The sequence below is a fragment of the Gobio gobio genome, assembly GCF_949357685.1.
Source record: "Gobio gobio genome assembly, chromosome: 6".
In the NCBI taxonomy this organism is placed as follows: Eukaryota; Metazoa; Chordata; class Actinopteri; order Cypriniformes; family Gobionidae; genus Gobio; species Gobio gobio.
Window position 1 is genome coordinate 13,569,014 of NC_137102.1, and position 21,144 is coordinate 13,590,157.

General features: G+C 39.1%; 1 protein-coding gene across 1 annotated transcript; it reads right to left on the minus strand.

Moving 5' to 3' along the window:
• Nucleotides 1-254: 254 nt before the first annotated feature.
• Nucleotides 255-8,046, minus strand: csrnp1a (cysteine-serine-rich nuclear protein 1a). The gene is made up of 5 exons (XM_079819868.1): nt 7,766-8,046; nt 4,658-4,844; nt 3,648-3,910; nt 2,829-3,125; nt 255-1,856 (listed from the first exon to the last, which is right to left on the minus strand). The coding sequence occupies exons 1-5, from the start codon at nt 7,808-7,810 to the stop codon at nt 1,065-1,067; spliced, it is 1,584 nt and encodes a 527-aa protein (XP_079675994.1). The 5' UTR covers nt 7,811-8,046; the 3' UTR covers nt 255-1,064.
• Nucleotides 8,047-21,144: the final 13,098 nt, after the last annotated feature.

Here is a 21,144-nt window from a genome sequence, read left to right on the forward strand (position 1 = left end):
TAATTTCAATCTCTTATCGACAATTAATTCAGCTTTGTTCTTGCTGTATTTTACTGCTTGTTTTGTCTTTCAAGCTTTCAATTATTTTTAGACATCTTGGGCTACATTTGTTGTTTACTGAGGCCCTCTTGTGGGCTTTCTAAGGAAAAAACAAAAGTAGAAAGCCTTAAGTTTTAGTATGAAAAATAATTACACCCCTTCCCACTTCAAATGTCAGTTTTTGGAAAAAAATAAACCATAACAACCAATAGGTTAAGAGTACTGGAATTTGCTTAATAATGCCCTGATTTAATAGATTTCATTATCTTCCCCAATCGGGTGTATTGTATTGTCAAATATTACCAGCGGTTTTTCCAGTCTCCTTTTCTTTCATGTAAATCAGTACTTCTCATTGGTTTTTATCAAATACATTTCATTAAGACGAGTTATTCCACAGAAAAGAAAGCTGGGCACAATTTGAAATGTCCAAAAACATTAATTTAAGTAAATACAGAGTAGGCATGAATTTATATATTACAATGAATTCTTTTAAATAAAAAACACTAAGGCATGATGGTCCTTGAAATAAAAAGACCTACATGAAATATGAATATGGCATTTTTGAGTATTATTACAGCTAACTCATTTGAAACACATTTACCCTGCTATACAAAAACAAAACTTTGAATCATATATGATCACTTAAAGCAAAAAAATAAATATGAATAGACTTTTATAGGTAAACATTGAACAGTAAAACTTTCTTTACTGCAATGGGATTCATTTGAGACCTTATAAAAGGTAATTAAGCCATTAGTTTATGAAGTATAAATATAAATCTGACCTGAAATTAATGTACAAAATCTCCAAGACTTTTGGCAACACAATTTGAACTGAGTGGTTTTAACTGTATTGGCACTATAGTCATGAATGGTTACAGACTATATTAAGATCCTAAAATATATTTCAAAGGAATATCCTTAAATGCAGAAATTATTTACACTTTATCTCATAGTCAATGAGATTAAATCATACTGTACAATTGTAAATAAACAAGGCTCGTTTGTCTTCTGTTCTGATCCCTATTAAGAAAGTCCTACAAGAGACTCCAGGAGACCGACTCCTGAGTCCTCAATTTGAGCAGGGCTGGGACAAGGGTGGTGTGAGATGTAGTCCATATGACTGTACACTTTAAAATGATTGTGGCTTGGACCGTACTCATGAAGTGTGTCAAAAAAGACCAGGTCGGAGTCTGAGGACAGACTGAGGTCCATGTACGAGTTCCCGGTGTGATCCGGAGATGCAGAAGGTGTATTGGGGATGTCGAAGGTGTCGTTTACGCATTCCATGGTGGCCTGATTGGCATTTTCATCCAAATACTCCAATTGAGATGTACTGGTGCTACTTTCCTTTGTGGATGTACCACCCGCAGCTTGTGTGGGCAAATCATACTCTTTAACATATGGACATCCCTCTCCATCAGAGTCCGAAAAACTGAGAATGTGAGTGAGTCCTGTGTCATCCACGTTCAGTGCGGGTCGCTCAGAGGAAGGTCTTACATCTGTTCCAGAGTCCAGACTCAAAGAAGAAGAGCAAGAGTTGTCAGTCATGTCACTGCTCCAGCTGTTGTCTCCCTGCCTACAGAGCTCTGAGCTCGAGTCTTTTTCTACTGGAAATGTAACGGCTCTGTTTCTCGCCATTGATTGTTGCTCAGTGCCGATCACTCTGTGGTCATTGTGTAGCCTCTTTTCCAGCTCCAGCTTCATGTGTGTGTGGATATAGTGGCTCCGTACACGACTGGAGTTAAACTCGATTCGGCCTGCAGGATTCCCACAGCATTCCTTTGAACATCCACAAGGAAAGTTGGAGCGATCCATCTGTTAACAGATTATATTTATCAAAAAACGACCAATTACAACAACAAAAAACAATATGGCAGCACAACTCAAAACTGTTGCTGTCCATAGGAAAGGAACTTCATGGATGAGATCGATTCAATATTTCATTGAGATTAGATGGAGATCAAATGGAGAGTTTTTCTGATTTTTCCCCTGAGAAATAGACCCCAGTAATCTCACAAGTGTCTCAAAGTAAGAGATTTCATATGAACTCGAATTTCTCAAAAATATATATATTTTTTAAAGAAATTAATACTTTTCTTCAGCAAGGATGTATTAAATTGATCAAAAGTGATAGCAAATACATGTACAATGTTAAAAAAGATTTCTATGTCAAATAAATGATGTCCTTTTGAACTTTCTATTGATCAAAGAATCCTGAAAAAAGATTTCCATACAAAAATATGAAGCAGCACAGCACTGACAATAATAATAATAAATGTTTCTTGCGTACCAAATCAGTATATTAAAATTATCTTCAGTATATTTGTGACACTGAAGACTGGAGTAATGATGCTGAAAATTATAAATTACACTTTACAATACATTTCAATAGAAAACTGTTCATTTAGATTATAATTATATTCCACAATATTACTGTTTCATTGTATTTTTGATCAAATAAATGCAGCCTTGGTGAGCATAAGAGACTTCTTTCAAAGACATTTTAAAAATATTACCGACCTCAAACTTTTGAAGACCAAATTGTCTGAGTCTGAGCAATGCTATCCACGTTCATTTTACAGCTCTATTGTCTTACTGTATGTCTCATTTAGGTCTATTTTTCATCTGAGACATTGATACCTAAATTAAATATAGCTGAGAGTTCCATTAAATCTCCTGAGCAATGAAAAATCCTTTGAGCAACAAAATGCCAATAAAACGATTAATGTGAAAAGGTGCCATCATTCATGAAAAAAATTATAAAACAATTAATTATTTTATTATTACTTGGCACTTGATGCCAGCCTGGCAGCAGGTGCAGGTCTCCGGCTCACAGAAGCCCTGGCAGTGGCATCCACAGTCTTCCCTCCACCGCCGCAGCTCCTGCAGCTGCCTCTTCTCCTCCCGGTCGATTCGCACAACTCCAGCTGCCCTCAATAACGCACGTCTGCGTTTGGAAGAGTAAGGACGGAGGGATCCCATATCCTTGAGCTTTGCGCTACTGAGATGGTCATCTTCATCTGGGACGTCGTTCACTTCCAAGCTGGCTGCTTCTGTCACTGTGAGAGTCCCACTGCTGATCATCTATAAATAAAAAAAGAAGATATTGTATGAAGACAGCCTAAAAAAGAACATCACAAGTTCACACATATTCGAATAGACTAAAGAGTATGCATATTTGGTTCCAAGCCCTTTGGCCCGAACCCAGAGTACTCCCCCCATTTCCCTGACTGGGATAGGAACAATTGAGAGTGAGGAGTTAGGATGGTGGAGGGATGCTGGGACAGAGGTAAATCAGCTATATATTATGCTCATGCTGATTGGTAAATTATCTGAACATTTTCCTCCCAAACTTTGTTAATTAAACAGGTAGCACTTTATTTTACAGTCCTGTCCCGCATGTACATACTATGTACTTATTATAGTAATTAATAACTGGGTGATAACTAGGTACTAACCCTGAACATACCCCTAAACCTAACCTTAACCCATGTAGTTACCTTATATTACCCAGTACTTTCTTAGGTAAGTACACATACTGTAAAATAACGTGCAACCATAAAACATCATATATTGCTTTTGGATATTGGAAAGAAACCGACTCACCTTCTGTCTCAAGGCCTCCAACCTCTCCTCCTGGTGTCGCTCGCGGATTCTCTCCATTCGCAAGCGCTGCTGCTCCTCCGTGTGCTCCTCCAGGGTGAACTGCTGACGGGCGGCGTGCCGTCTAACCATGCCTAGTGTGCAGCCACCATGGCTGGGCACACTGCTGAACCCTTGACAGCGCTGGAAGAGGAACACTGTAACCAGGCCAAACCGAACACTGCCTTTGGATTGAGTATCTTTTGGCTTCTTCAGGATGGATGAAACTGAAAGTAAAGAAACAAAATGTGTTCATTATCTTATGGTTGCTGTGAGTGTTGCAGCTGCCACTAGAGGGCATCTGAGCCAGATCTGTCAACAAGTAAACTGAACTCAACACTAATGAGACAATACAGAAATTATAACAGATCTGATCATTTTACATATGCAGTTCTAAAAGGAACAAATAACTTTTTTCAAGACTGCAATGTTTAGGAAATTCTAGTGGCATTAAAATACTGATTTTCTTTATTTGCAATGCCAGTTTCACTCTGTGAACAAGGATAATGGGATGAGGTCATACGTCAGATATGTTTGCACTGTGGTAGCTCTTAGTAAATCAGCTTTATTTGCAGCACTTGCAGTTTACACTGTGAATCACCAATGAAAAACACAGTGATCCAGGCATGTCCGGGCACACAGACAGACAACACAATCACATAGTACTACCTGCAAAGGAAAAACACTTAGAGATATGCTCTTTCCCAGTCAGGATAGTGTAACTGATTATATGGCTTAATAATTGGTGTGCTTACTTTGAGGTTTGTGGGTTTAAAATGACAGGATGACTGTGCACAACATCTTTTGATAAACAATGTTACAACTGTCTGTTTCTCTTCTTATCTAGTGAGCTGCACAATAATGCTGAGGTCAGATAACAAGACACCTCCTTATGTGTTTAAACACACTGGGGACGATAACTGTTGGTTTGATTGTATGATTTGAAAAATGCACAGTTACTACACATGACTCACTTGGCACGTGATGGCTTGAAGAAAAAGAGCCAACAGGCCCAAAGTCCACACTATCACTTTGAGGGCTGTCTTCATCAGAGTCCCATTCAGAGTGTGATGAGGGGGATGAGGAAGAGTAAATGGCATCCTCATCTGGGAAACCATATTTTCTCTTTAAACCTCCAAGCTGTGATGTAGCCATGGCGATCTGTCAAATTGTATAGGAGAAATTAAAGCATTAATTCAATTCGATTTATAAAGTAAACATTAGCAAATGGGTCAATCGAAGATGTTCATGATAACTACAAGGAGAAATCTTTTCAAAATCTAGTTTATGTGCCAAGTTCTTATAAATGTACTGTGTATGCACAAATTATTCCAGTTTTAAGATAATATTAAATTGAATGATTCTAAAAAATAACAACATACACATAATAACAACAAGGTGTGACATTTGTTACACCTTGAATGCAGTTTTTAAATATATTTTTTCAGGGCAAAGAGTATAATTTTTACAAATATATAAAAAATTAATTAATAAGTATAATTTATGATTGCACCACATGCCATGATTTGGCAGATAGAAGGTTTTGAAACTGTAATAAGCAGTGAAGTACTTTTTTTGTATAATATTTTTTTTCTAAGAAACAATCCTAAAAGATTACAAAAAAAATCTTAATTTCGTTCTTTTAATGAAGGATTTTCTTCCTTATAATACAATATAATAATATCAGGACAGATACAGTACATCTCAGTTTTTGCTCCCCAAAAATATCAAAATTATTTTTTATTCAGAAGTCATCATAAAAGAAGTGTATGCAACTCATTTTATTTATGAATTGCTTTTCAAAAGTCTTATTCAATAAATTAATAGGTAATAAAATGAGATATGTCACTTTTTTGGAGTATATCAAGTCTGAAAATAGAATTTGTGGATGTTCGATAACCATTAGCATATAAATCCTATCCAGGAGCAACTGGACACCTCCACTCTTGTTCAGGCCGGTTCCAAAGATTCTCATCTTCACTCTAAACGGAAGCCTGTTTAGCAGGTTTCCCAATATGACAAAACTTGACTTGAACCACTACAACACCACAAGCACAGCTTTACCCAGGCAAATATCATTGTTTTTAATCATAATATGCAATGCGGATGCAAGCACATAAGTGTGCATTATGCAAGCAATGAGAAGTCTGGAGGGAGTCAATGATTTCTTCTATCTCGCTCTGGAGTCATTAACATTCCTCAGATGTTTTGAGTACTTCAAGAACAAAATGTTAAGACATTCAGCTCAGCTTAACTGCATGACCAAATTTGTAAACCGATACTTGTATTTATTGCAGAATCCCCCAAACATATGATAGCAATTGCCGAGCTCCATTTCAAAGCTGATGAATGCACTTACAAATACACGCTGTGAGCTAAAAGAAACAAAAGAGGAAACGTAACACAAATCACACGTTCTACTGAAGTTTTTCTGCTTGAGTGGGTGTGCGATGGAAAAAAAAGCAGTCTTACGCATACACACAGAGAACTCTGTGTACCTCGAATAACAGAACAACACTACCTCACACCACAGGACGGAGCAATCTGCATCACAGATCACCTGGTTCTTGTTCCAAGTGCATCCAGTCAAGCCCAGCCCACACAAATGGCTCCTATGCCAAGAACAGTATGTGCCCCTGTGCACACCGCCTGTATCCTGGACAACCTTAACTTTCTCTCACACCTCTTTCACACAGGTCGGGCTTTCTTTGGACAGTGTTATGTAAACACCTGCACTGTAATCCCAGATGCCACTACGTCAACTATGTAAAAGGTTATAGCTGTATGAGATAAATGACACTTTGTGTTGCACATAATAGTAGATTTTTGTTGCATACAGTTTGTGTGCAAGACTTTCATGTTTAATTGTTGCATAGCAAACTATGTCTCTAAAGAAAAACAGCATCAACTGGTGTGGTGACACATGATTTACAGATTCCTCTAGCTGTGACAAAGTGGTAGATCTCTTAAAAGTGTGCAGACACCAAGTCCATTCATTTATGCACTTTTGTGAATAGTATGTAGGGTAGGGGTGAGACAGGGAGAAAGCTGATTACAAGAACATATTGGCCTAAGATACAATAACAAACAAAAGCCGCAACTTTTCACTGAAAGCCAAACAGAATCTTTCATTTCTTGGACTGGCAGTGTTATTTGGCCTGACTACAACTATGCAAATGAACATGTGAATGTTAGAATGTCTCCCTACATGTAAACAGAAGGAGGAGGTGGAGTTTGTAGACTGTGAAAGGGGAAAGTAGACAGCTGTCAGGTGGAAAAATAGGTTACTGCAAACCAAAACAACAAGACTTTTTCTCACCTCTACCGTGCAGCAAACTGAGAACACTTAAAAGCACAATGCATTTGTAAAGCAGGGTGAATACAAGTAAAGTGGCACCGTTTCTGATCATTTGTCACTGGTGCTGTTTTGCCTATCTGTGTCCATCTATACTAGTTTAAGGAAAACTTAATGTTGTTTTTACTGGCTAATGGAGGAACAAATATAGACAGATTATTAGGCTAAAGTGTCCTACTTTACTTGTATTCACTCTATTTGAAAAATGCATAAAAAATAGTCAAACCCATTTTAACTACCCATTATACATGATATGATTCCGTGACATGCAGGTGCATATTTTCTGTCAAGCCTATCATTATTAAATACAATTGCACTATGTTTTTCAGGCATCATAGATATTTAAACATTTTGTTTAAATGTACGAAACAGCTCCACTTTAGTCATTTTATGCACAAAGTTAAATGAAAGTCTAAGGCAGAGCGGCTGTTTAAATAGCTGGCGTTGTTAAAGCTATGCAACTTTTTTTTTCACACACGAGCACTTTAATTCTGCAGCTGGTGAACTTCCGTAGCGGACTTTCTCGTGGTCATTTATTCAGGAACGTAAGAGACCACATCAAAACGCGATAACGTTCAAATATACGGTTGACGGTAGCAGTTTGTGATTGAATCGCTTAGCAGACAAATTGAACTATTGAGTTCGCATTTAATGAAACATGTTGTTTCACGCGCAGCGAGAGTATCTTACAACAACACGGGCACCTAGAACAAAAACAAACCCTTACCCAGTAATTGTGTATCTGTGTATCATGAGTAGAAGAGCCGACCATGCGATGCTTGAAAACGTTCCCTTTCTTAGTCCTCGATGCACGTAACTACAGTACAGTGAGATCAGCTGTTGTTGAGTTTGTGTTCGTCAGTGGAAAACTCCCCCCACACTGCCTGACGTAAACAGTAATATGAGGACAAAAACAGCACTCATTACGCTCTGCGCGTGCACACAGACACACTGACGAGCGAAGAACAGTCATGCACTCGGTGGAACAGGCAAAACAAACTTGTCAATGACCAAAAACTGCAGACGCCAACGCCACATCATTCTGCTGCCCACTACACGAGGTACATGCAAAGTACATGGATGGATGTCCTTCATTTGGTTTGTGTGAAACACCCATAACTCATAAGGTTCCTAAGATATATAGTGCAATATCAAAATGTCTTAGACTATAAAGATTATTTAGCCAAAGTCTGGTTTTGTTTTCTCCCAGTGAACACTTTAATATTGAAGAAGTCAATATATCTTCATAGATGTGGTTAGTTGTCACACTTTTTATTGCAGTTATTATTTCGAAGGGTAGGTTTACTTTTGTAAGTCAGTTTCTAGACATAAACCTAGTCTTGACTACAAATTCTGTTTTGAATAAAATGTAGGACAGACTGAATAAACATTGCCCAATAGTGGAGCATGTTTGTTAGCCTGCACCTGCCATAGACTGCTTTTTTCCAGCAGAATTTAAACAGTAAAACAATTCCAAAACAAATAATGAAACAGCAGAAAGGGCGAAATACAACATATCAAACATAATGTCATTTACAAATTGTAGCTATAAATTTATCACATTTAAAATATGTGACAACCCACCCCAACCTGACATTTATGTAGAGAAATTGTCTTGTATAGAAAATAATGCCACAGAAAACACACCCACACAGTTACTGAGATCTTTTGTGACAACTAGCCCCGTTCTCTCTTATATTTATTTAGCCGGATTCTTTCTGCAAATGGATTAATGGATCTTCTCCATTATTTTCTCTAATTAAGTCTGCACTGATTAAGAAAAGAAAGGCAGTACAGGGGTCAGACAAAAGGCAGAGCAGAAAAACATAAAGACTGCTGCTCCAGCCACTCAGCCAATCACTAGAGAAACACTCCCTGGATACCAAAGAGCCTCTCCATGGCAATGACACTGTGAAACATCCATCACAGGAGACTCGGGCATCATGGATTCAGAAGCAGATGGTAACATCTCTGTGCCTCTCTTTCACTCTTTCTTTCTCTCCTTCTCGCACACACATAACACTGACTGTATCACCTCAATGATTTCCCATCTGTTTGGTAATGAAACCACAGGGCACATATCACCCATTAACCCCCCTTTCTTAGCTGGTGGTAAGACAGACATACAATAGAACCACAGACGCTTAGAAAGCAGGTTAAAACATGTCAACAATACACTAGAGAATGAGCTTTCAAGCACAGCACATCCATATGCTGAAGGGTTCAATGTTTTGTATGAAAGATATTGTGGTTATTATTAACTATTCTGAGAATTACCATAAAACACCAGTATTGAGAGAGTGACCACAAGTGGAGAATGTGATTTATGCTAAGTTGTGTTTCTGCCCAACTTTATTTTAGTGCGTACCACAGACATTGCACAACATAAGCAAATCAATTCTAAGCATGGACCATAAACTCTGTAGTATCAGTATGCAGAGTTAAAGTGGAGAGGAGGCAATAGGTTATTAGCTTACAAACTGTACATCTGAGCATAATACACTATAAAAAAAGAGTAGAATTTGATGATTTCTCGATCCAATGAGCTATGAGTATTTATCCCCAGCAAAGATTATTTTAAGGTGCACTATGTAATTTTTTTTGGTCTTTGTTCTGTCTTGTTTATGTGTAGTGGCTGTGTTCTCCTGTATTTCTCTGCAATCTCCTGAGTGCTATAAGTTTAAGTGTAAATAAAAGTTTTCTGTTTAATTCTCCTTCGTTGTGCGATCACTGCAGCCACTCGTGACAGAAGAACGAAACCTAGAAGAGGTTTTTTTTTGCTGTGTTTTTCTTTTTTCTCCCACTTCACCAATTGAACTGCCGATCATCCCACTGCTTTGAGCAGAAGGACCGCTCACTGGAGGACCACAGATGGGACTTTTTAGACCTGACGTGCCTACAAAACTATCCGGACAACTCGATGAGACTGGTGTCGCGTTTGTGAAGTGGGTGCTGGTGAACAATGAATTGGCGTTCACCATCTACCCAGCGGAGGACATCACTAGCCCCACTCTAGACCCAGAGCCCAGCCAGCCATCGCCCCACTGCACAAACATGACGCCAGAGCCCACTGCAGATGGAGAGCCAGAACCTGACGCAATGCGAATGCCAGACTATCCCACCACTGAGGGTGAGCTGCAGCTGGCCTCTGTATTTTATGATGGATTGGAAGAGGATGTTTACCTGAATCTCCTGCCTCTGCTGGTCCTGTCCATCTCCCAAGTCTCCTGAATCTCCACTGGCCCTGCCAAGCTCTAGTCTCCAGAGATTCCACCCAGCCTCTCCCACCTCCTCCTCCAAAATCAGCCAGTCCGCCAGCCCCGCATCCACTGGGTCCCTTCAGCCTATTGGCTCCTCCTCTAACTCCACTCGGTTGTGTGGATTTGCATCAGGTCTTCAGCTCTGCTTAGTCAAGAGGATCCCTGGCTCTGCCTACAGCCACAGCCTTGGTCAGGTGTCACTCTGTCTGCGCCACAGACTTCCGGGACTTCAGCTGTGCTTCGTCCCTCCACCCCTTCAGCTCTGTTGGGCTCTGCCTTCCCTGTTCTACTGTATTTCTCTGTGATCTTCTTAGTGCTATTAGTTTAAGTGTAATTAAGTGTTGATAAAAGTTTTCTGTTTAATTCGTCATGCGATCACTGCAACCACTCGTGACAGTCTCGTTATATTTGTAAATAGAGAAAAGTTGCTCGAGCTACTTTGACGTTTGTATGGTGTGGGAGTGGCATAGGTTATGTAACCCCTCACCCAGGTTCTACTCGCCCCACTTTGTGCGGGCCTCAAACCCGCCTCTCGCTAGAGTGCCTCTTAAGATCAGGGGAGTGAGGTTTACTCGCACAGCTCTTACCAGCTGGCCTCTGTCACAGTTATTTGTCACAACGAGCGAGAAAGGTTGACATGGAACAGAGAACCTACAGAGAATCACCCCTAAAAATGCTGGACAGAGGAGAGTCTGCTGGCAAAAAGAGAACACGTCAGAGCTTGTAATAAAACAAGAATCACCATTGACTTGGCTTCTCAGAGATGGCTAGAGAACTGAGGGATTTAAAATGTGTTAAAAGGGATGCAGAGATGGCGTTTTTATTACGTAGGTAAGTAAGGTATTTTATTGAACAAATACATTTCTATATGTAACTCTGTTCATTTTAAAGCATAATCTATTGTGAAGAGTCATATTCACCTGCATAATCATGCAGAGCTGAAGCACAACCAAAACAATTTTCTTCTGCAAAATGCTTGCAGTTTTGTTTTTTAACTGCTAGAGGGCCAAAAGTTACATAGAGTACCTTTTTAAAGGATTAGTTCACTTCAAAATGAAAATTTCCTGATATTTTACTCACCCCCATCTCATCCTAGATGTTCGTGTCTTTCTTCAGTCGAAAAGAAATTACGTTTTTTTGAGGAAAACATTCCAGGAATTTTCTCCACATAATGGACTTTGACAACCAATGGGTTGAAGGTCCAAATCAATGCAGTTTCGAAGGGCTTCAGAGGCTCTGCACAATCCCAGCTGAGGAATAGGGTCTTATCTAGCGAAACGATCTGTCATTTAAAAAAAAAAAAAAAAAAATGTATATACTTTTTAACCTAAAGTGCTCATCTTGCGCGCCACGGATTACGTAATCACGTCCAAAAGGTCACTCTAGACGTAGGCGGAAGTACCGCCCCAAGCGAACGTGTGAAGACATCGGACATCGTTGTTTTACCTTTTTTGCTAAAGGACATTTGTATTAGACTTCGTACGTGTGCTTTGTAAACACGGGGGCGGTACTTCTACCTACATCTAGCTTGACCTTTCCGACGTGGTTACATAATCCGTGACGCTCCGCAGATCAGCGCAAGCTGAGCAATTTAGGTTAAAAAGTATATACATTATTTCTTTTGAAAAGGAGTTAGATAAGACGTCCTCGGCTGGGACCGTGCAGAGCCATTTGAAGCCATTCGAAGCCCTTTGAAACTGCATTGATTTGGACCTTCAACCCGTTGGTTCCCATTGAAGTCCATTATTTCAAAATCCTGGAATGTTTTCCTCAAAAATTTATTTATTTTCGAATGAAGAAAGACATGAACATCTTGGATGAGATGGAGGTAAGTAAAATATCAGGACATTTTTATTTTGAAGTGAACTAATCCTTTAATATTTAAATTCATTACACAGCTGTAGAACTCGATTACTGATTGGACAAACGCAGCCATGTTTTTGAGCCCGTAAATTACAACTTCAAACCACGACTCACGACTTTGTAGTGCTCCAGGCAAAGTCACACCCAACTGCCTGAGCGCAAGGAATTGTGTGGTAGCTAGATGTAAACAAAGCATGGCGGACCGTACGGGGTGGATGCTCATTTACAATCATTTTTATCCCCAAAGGTTCTTACTCCTTGCTAGATCTGAGGGAAACGGAGGAGAAAAACACAGCAGACGGCAAGACAAGCTGTTATACCTTTTATTTTACGTTATTTGTATATTTGTTTCATAAACACTGCATCCGTAGGGGGCTGCCATTGTTGCTTCGCGGGCTATGTGACGTCAAAACTCGTAACTGGGAGTACATCGATCTAGTACGAGTTCACGGGTGGGAAGTCACGGGTTTGGCTGCCGTTCCAGTCCACTTTCTCGGGTAGAAGGTTGGAAAAACACGGGTTACGGGTTGCCTGGAACGCGGCATAATTGCCACATCACACTCTAGACTAACTCGGGATGAAATGAAAATTCATCCAAACTATTTTCTGAATGCATGTTATAGATCTTACTGCGAACAACTCATCCATGCAAATGTTTTTTTTATTATTATTCAAAATGTCATAACTGGACTTTCCAGTGAAAATGAAAGACCTCTCTCTGTTGACGTATGCAGGACTCCTCCAATCATTTAGGCACTTAAACCCAGTCTCTGCAGACGCATTCATTCATCTGCCTCCACTTTTGAGTGCAACACCCACATCTCAAAATCCAATCAAAAACCGATGCATAGAACACCTACGCCACCCCACATTTTTTTCCGGTACAATAATCAGTTAAAATTGGCTATACATCACAATATGGAAGAAATTTCATTGCAACTTTAATATCACTGTTGTTGCAGTGTTCATTGCGACGCTGAATCTTTTAATGGACTATTGCTGTCTTAGTGGAAGCTTTAAGATAATGTACAGGTAAGATTAAAATAATTTTAATCTATATTTCACATACATTTCATAGTCCATATTTCATAGCCAGTTGACTGTACATGATATCGCAAAATACCTTATCCCCTAAATAAATTGTGTATTATTGCGTATCAAACTAGATTTTTTATTTATTGGGCTTTTTGTCCTGTGATTTATTTTGCAATTTATCCCTCAAAACAAAATTACGGGGGAAATCGCTAAATAAATAATTTATTATTGAGCATCAAACTAGTTAATACACAATTAATTTTGCGATAATAGCCAGGGTGTACAAAATTAGTTTTTTTAGCTTACTTAAATAATTTTTTTGATTGCCATATTGTTTGTACATGACTAATTGTTTAATAATAATAATAAAAAAATCTTAATTCTTAAATTGAAGTCTCTTTTAAAGCAATTTTCAAAAACTGAAGTTATCATCAACATTGGAATATTTTTTTTTTCTGTGAATCTCAATCTATCCCCCCTTCACTGAGGCAATCGGCTGTTGTGTAATAGTTAACCTACATTTCCCCCTCGCTCTCAGGTTGCTGCCACTAGCACTTGTGGCCCACTTTCTGTCAAGAAGTGGCCTACATAAGGAGATTCTGACAAACTTTACAAAGCTGTCGGCACAAAAAGCTCTGGCCTGATTTCTCACCCTTCACTGAATTCAGTCCAATAAAGTCACATCTGCTCCGCTGATCTCTGCTGTCATGCTGGGAGTCTATGCGAAGTACAATACAGTGCTTTTGGACTTCATAACATTAATACTGAGTAGCACATTTCCATAGCTATTATTTGTTTATGACTTGAGGCAATGGAGAGTTAAAGACCTCTAATCAAATGACTGATAAATACAGGTTGGATGTAGATCCAGGTTTTAATACAATGCAAATCTAACATGCAAATCTAATGGCAGTGCCTTTGTGTTAGGCCATTTCAAAAGCAACAGCTATAGATCTGGCATATATATCCATTACCACAGGTGTAACTCTTCAAGACTCTTTGTTTGCATTTTTGCTTGTATTGCCATGGCAATTTGGTGCACCAGGTGTGTTCTACTCAATCTGCCACTCTACATGTTAAGAAAAATGGGAATGGAAAGCAAGCTTGCATTGCTTTGTATTTTCTCTTTTTTTACTTATAGGCATTAATGTTCTCAGTTCATGCTTCAGAGAAACTAACCAAAAGTCGCAGATAATAAAACAATATGTTCCCTTCTAGTGTCAGTGGTCACTTACATTCATTTTTGTGGAACATGAAAAGTAAAAATGTTCCTCCTCTGCAGCGCTGACCCTTTACACGCGCGCACACACATACACGTTGGGTCTTCATGTTTTATGGGGACTTTCCATAGACATAATGATTTTTATACCGTAGTAAGTATATTCTATCCCCTAATCCTATGCATCAAAGGATTTTTACATTTTCAAAAAACATCACTTAGTATGATTTATAAGCTGTTTTCCTAATGGGGGCCAAAAAAATACACTCACAAGGACAAGGATTTCAGATATTGTCATTTTTGTCCCTATAAGGGTATACCTGAACCACGCACACACACAAACACCTTGGCTAGAGTAATTGGCATTGTGCTCCTGAGGATTCTCTGGGGTTTATCCTGTTTCTAAGTATAGCTATATAACATTTTTGCCAGAGTGCTATTGGTTTAGAAGTACAGTACACCTTTCTCACTTCATTCACTGAGATCAATTCCCAGAAGTCTTTGTACAGTTGGACACAAAGAAATAGTGGACAATGTGTAATCCAAGACCAGCAGTAAAAAAAAATTAAAGAAAGTATGCGTTTTACAAAAACTGGAGAACTATATGTGTAATGACAGGCACTCTGTGATGATGATATAAAAAATAAAAACATACGTAAAAACAACAAAAACACACAAACAAAATATATTCCTCTGTAACAAAATGCCCTTCATTTTGTCCTTATAAAACTGAACTGCTTTATCCTGGTTTAAATGATTAATAGTGAGTCATAAAAGCACCAAAAGAAAGATGACCCAGTACATAAAGACATTAGCAATGTTACCTTCCCCCACACCATTCACTATATAAATATGACATATTAACACATTCATCCTCTTACGTGACTTTGACGTCACCATGGGAACAGTGACTATCTGAAGTGAAAGGATATGTGAACAAATGGAGCTGAACGACGACTGAGGATGTTCATTATACTACATGGAAATTGAAAGAATGACAAAGCAAAATATGAATCGCAAAATGTGGCTATGAGTTCTTGTAAAGAAAAGGGAAGAGGAATCTCATTATGGAAGGTCAGCATTAGACAGATCAAATTAGACCTGAATACACAAGTATGTGTCACAATTTTGAAAGAGGAGGCTGATATTTAAAAAAAAAAAAAAAAAATCACTCAGCAGACTTCATCTCCTCAGCTGTTGTTACTGTTATGTTCTTCATAAAGGGCAGCCCGTATGAAGTTTAACAGTCAGTAACGCACTGTATATTTACCCAAACCTTTTTGAAGCAGGATAAGTCAACCCTGCATTTTCCTAGTAACTTTTCCAAGAAAAAGAAAAAAGAATATGGTATGGAACAACTAAACAGTGACTATTAAGCAACATAAACAGTACTTACATGTAAAAGCAGCTATATGTATCCATTAACATATGTATTATGACACCATGTACGTAGGCTATAATTCAATGCGGTAACGTAAATGATTACAAATTTATGGCAACAAGATGGCCATCTAGTGGTGAAGAAACGACATTGATTATGGCTTCCCTGTTCGCTATAATATGGCAGTGAACAAGGAAGTCATGAGGCAAGCAGAAAGACTTTTGGAGAGATACATAAAGGGAGAAAGTATCAGTCTTATGTATAGTCTTTTGAACGACATTACAGTACAGGTTCCATTTGATTTCTCGTTAACAGAACCCCCTGATTTAATGTTCACTAGCCTATATCTAATAGAAAACGTGCATTTGTTTGAATTGCTGTTTTTGCATAGAAGAGGTTGCATATAATAGAATTCTGCTGTCTGTTTTTGAAGTTTATGATCTCAAATTCCCAAGGTTAGGCCTATAGCCTACTCATAGAAAGTGCTGAACACTGTTAGGCATTCATTCGTTCATGCAGTGTCTTTGAATAGCAAGATGATGTCCAGAGCACACGTGACCTCAGTGAGTGGTTGCTAACCTTTACATTCTTCAAGTGTTTTGTCTAGACTAACATATAGCAGACGACCATAACTTGAAACCCACTTGTTGATGATGAAATTAGCTCAAAGTTGAAGATGAATATGCTAACATGGAAGAAATCAGATGTTATGTAATTACCATTTTTTTCTTAAATGCCTTACTAAATTATAAATATCAATACTCTAAATGCATTGTTTAAATACCTGATTTTACCTTTTATTCAACCCTTGTCTAGAAGGATTGGATGAGAAATAGGTGATCACACAGTTTTCAGGCTGTAAATGAGGGACTTTGGCCTGTGTGTGACATGAGTGTCTTGTGAGTGATATTCCAGTTAACACTGCACAGCGGAACAGAAGGAAATGAGGAGCGCAAGACTGGTCGCTTAAGGTAACTCTCTAACTAAAGATGAATTTATATGATATTTTGTACCTACGTCTTTTTTGGGGGGTGGGGGTATACTTAAAGTCATACATGCATGTTTAGGCTAATTATTCAAATTTAGGCTAGTGACCATTTAGTCATAAATGGACTGCAGTAACTGTGTAGTGTTGACGTGTACTGATTCTGATTGATATTCCCTGACATTTCATCTATTCACTTTCATTTTATTCATGCATGGATTGTATAAAAGCTCTCCACTTTCTGCTATTTGCACATATTATATTATGTGCAAATGACACAATACAGCAAAGCTTTCAATGTGTAATGTGACAAAGCAAATGAATGATAAACATTAACTGAGTCAGATGAGAGAAGGGCTGACAAGCAGGTGGATCATGTGACCAAAGTCATTTACACAATGTTTTACTGGTGCTGTGTTAAACTGGATTAACTTTACTTTTTTAGTTTCTACATTTCTTTTTGTTGTGTTGTTATATTTATCTATCATTAATGTTTGTATTGAATAATGAAATTCATTTAAAAAATAATTGAACCTCCCTTGATCCTTTAACCTACTGTGACTTTTAAATGCATATCATACACCGATCAGGCATAACATTATGAACACTGATTATCTCTTCATCATGGCACCTGTTAGTGGGTGGGATATATTAGGCAGCAAGTGAACTTTCTGTCCTTGATTTGATGTGTTAGAAGCAGGAAAAATGGGCAAGTGTAAGGATTTGAGCGAGTTTAATAATGGCCAAATTGTGAAGGCTAAACGACTGGATCAGAGCATCTCCAAAACTCTTGTGGGGTTTCCCCTGTCTACAGTGGTCAGTATCTATCAAAAGTGGTTCAAGGAAGGAACCGTGGTGAACCGGTGACAGGGTCATGGGCGGCCAAGGCTCATTGATGCACGTGGGGAGCGAAGGCTGGCCTGTGTGGTCCGATCAAACAGACGAGCTGCTGCTGCTCAAATTGCTCAAGAAGTTAATGCTCGTTCTGATAGAAAGGTGTCAGAATACACAGTGCATCGCAGTTTGCTGCATACAGGGCTGCATAGCCGCAGACTAATCAGGGTGCCCATGCTGACCCCTGCCCTGTCCACCACCGAAAGCACCAACAGTGGGCACGTGAGCATCAGAACTGGACCACGGAGCAATGGAAGAAGGTGGCCTGGTCTGATGAATCACGTGGATGAGGGCAAGAATGAGACTGCCTATAGGGAGGAGATCCAGCACCTGGCCACATGGTGCGCTGATAATAACCTGCTCCTCAACACCACCAAAACGAAGGAGCTCATCGTGGACTTCAGGAAGGAGTCAAGAGGCACACACGACACCATCCACATCAATGGAATGGCTGTTGAACGTGTCTCCAGTTTCAAGTTCCTGGGGATCCACATCTCGGCGGACATGTCATGGACGACCAACACCTCCAGCCTGGTCAAGAAGGCTCACCAGCGCCTCTTCTTCCTGAGGACACTGAGGAAGAATCAGCTCTCCTCGACGATCCTGGTGAACTTCTATCGCTGCGCAATAGAAAGCATCCTGACCAACTGTGTCGCAGTGTGGTATGGGAGCTGCTCTGTTGCGGAGCGCAAGGCACTGCAGCGGGTGGTGAAAACTGCCCAGCGCATCACAGGGACTCCACTGCCTGCCATCGAACACATCCAGAGGAAACGCTGTCTGCATCGAGCTCGCAGCATCCTCAAGGACTCCTCTCACCCAGCCCACAGACTGTTTTCTCTCCTGCCCTCCGGCAGGCGTTTCAGGATCCACCGGACCAGGACCAGCAGACTAAAGAACAGTTTTTTCCCCAGAGCTGTCTCTTTATTGAACTCAAACCCCCGTTGATCCACTTCCCTCATAAACTGATAACTCTCCTACCTCACATCTTCCTTCACTTTGTTATTTGCACTACCGACTGTTTATCACAGTAACAACTGTTTACATATGCATCTTGCACTGCCATATCTTAACTGGATTATGCTCATTTGCACTGCCGACTGTATTTATAGTACCAATGTTTACATTTGCATTTTGCACCGTACTTCTAACTGTAATATGCAACCACTTTCCACTGCACTTTACACTTTTTTTTTTTTTTTTTTTTTTCGGATAGCTCTGTCCATAATTTATTGCACTACCCTAATCCACTGCTATTCCTCATATTAGCCTAGCATATTATTGTATACCTCTATCTGTAAAATTCTGTTTATAGTAATAGCCATCTGTATATTGTATTCATAGTACATATTCACCTGTAAATTCTGTTTATAGTAATAGCCATCTGTATATTTATTCACTGTACATATTCACCTGTAAATTCAGTTCTGTTTATAGTAATAACGTCTCTCTATTTATACATATTTATACATATTCAGTACATATCCATGTCCTGCACTTACGCATCCATTGTATATCCTGCACTTGCTGCTATTGCACTTCTGGTTAGACCTAAACTGCATTTCGTTGCCTTGTACTTGTACTTGTGTAATGACAATAAAGTTGAATCTAATCTAATCTAATCTAAGAAGAAGGCGGAGACAGTTTGATGCTTTGGGCAATGTTCTGCTGGGAAACCTTGGGTCCTGCCATCCATGTGGATGTTACTTTGACACGTACCACCTACCTCAGCATTGTTGCAGACTATGTGCACCCTTTCATGGAAACGGTACTCCCTGGTGCCTGTGGTCTCTATCAGTAGGATAATGCGCCCTGCCACAAAACAAAAATGGTTCAGGAATGGTTTGAGGAGCACAATGAGTTTGAAGTGTTGACTTGGCCTCCAAATTCCCCAGATCTCAATCCAATCGAGCATCTGTGGGATGTGCTGCACAAACAAGTCCGATCCATGGAGGTCCCACCTCACAACTTACAGGACTTAAAGGATCTGCTGCTAACATCTTGGTGCCAGATACCACATCACACCTTCAGTGGAGTCCATGCCTCGACGGATCAGGGTTGTTTTGCCAGCAAAAAGGGGGACAAATACAATATTAGGAAGGTAGTCATAATGTTATGCCTGATCGGTGTACAAGGCAATTCATCAAAAACATGATAGAAAAATATTGTGTATTTGATTTACCATACTGATTTGTTTTCACTACTAAGATGAGCTTTACTTTGAGAAGAAGTCAGTCCCTTAGGAGCCTCTCTGGAGGTCATAGTTCACGGTCTACATCAGAGGTGCGGTTTTGGGACAGAAGGACACCGGTGTCTCAGCTTGTTCAAAGGTAAATATGCCAAATACCATATTCCATGTATTTGCCTATAATGTACCAATTATTTTCTATGAAGCCTAAACCTGACTGTTTTCACTATAGGTATGAAAGCTGTGTGGAGCTCACAGATGTTGGCAGACAAGAGGCCTTGTCTAAGGTACAACTACTTTGATATATCATGTATTAAATAGTACTTTCAATGAAATCCGAATGACATGGATGATCTCTGTATCCAACAGTCATCTGGCCTGAGATCATCAAACCATGAAGAGAGTAAAGTTGAAAGTCTCTGGAGGAGATATGAGACCCTCAGTGGGGTAAATTCCACTTTGTCCAGAAGTATTTCAATGGACATGCTGCCCCAGCCGGACCAGGTGGGCACTAACTCTCAGAGGGTTCTGTTTGAGTCAAAGATTGCCCTGCGACAGGACTACGCCAGCAGCCCTCGTCTCAACGTCACACCACAGGCCAAAAGCAGCCCAGTGAGTCACATTACCTCACCGGGGAGGGAGAAAGGTTATTCTGGTGCTACTACTGTCACCAATTCCAAAAAAGACAAGGCTCATCAGGTGTGTAACATTCACGTCACGTCATGTTTTATTTTTGTTTTTGTTTGTACAGACATGACTCGGGAAAGGAGCATGTGTGCTTTTCACCTTTCAGCCTTGCATTAAATATTGATGAACCCAAGAGTTTGACTGAGATGAGCAAGAAAATGGTCCATTATATATACATAACACAACAAAATTATTTTTAGATTCAGGGTTACTAAAGTTAACTAAAACTAAAATGATTAAAACATTTTTATTAATTGAAAGAAAGCAGAAATAAAATTAAATATAAATATTAGATGAAAAACGAATAAAGAAAACTGTCTCGGCAACTACCTGACATAAGTTTAAGCACTAAAATGACTAACTGGAAACAAATAAAAAATAAAACTTATTTAAAGGTATAGTAACAATATTTAAAAAGAACAAAAGCCAATAAAAATGACAAGCACATATCCAGATTACTAAAAATGAAACTAAAATGAATGCTGAAAATATGAAATAAAATGTAATTCAAAATATGAATATAATATAATATAAATAATACCAAAATAACACTGTTTAGAGTCAATTCAATATTAATTTACACAATTTTAAATAAAC

Excerpts from the sequence above, each read along its gene's own strand:
- csrnp1a (XM_079819868.1), bottom strand. The coding sequence starts at position 7,810 with ATGGTCGGCTCTTCTACTCATGATACACAGATACACAATTACTGG. Across the intron at positions 3,126-3,647 it reads TGGAGGCCTTGAGACAGAAG|ATGATCAGCAGTGGGACTCT; the intron begins GTGAGTCGGTTT and ends TTTTATTTATAG. Across the intron at positions 1,857-2,828 it reads AGGCTGGCATCAAGTGCCAA|ATGGATCGCTCCAACTTTCC; the intron begins GTAATAATAAAA and ends ATCTGTTAACAG.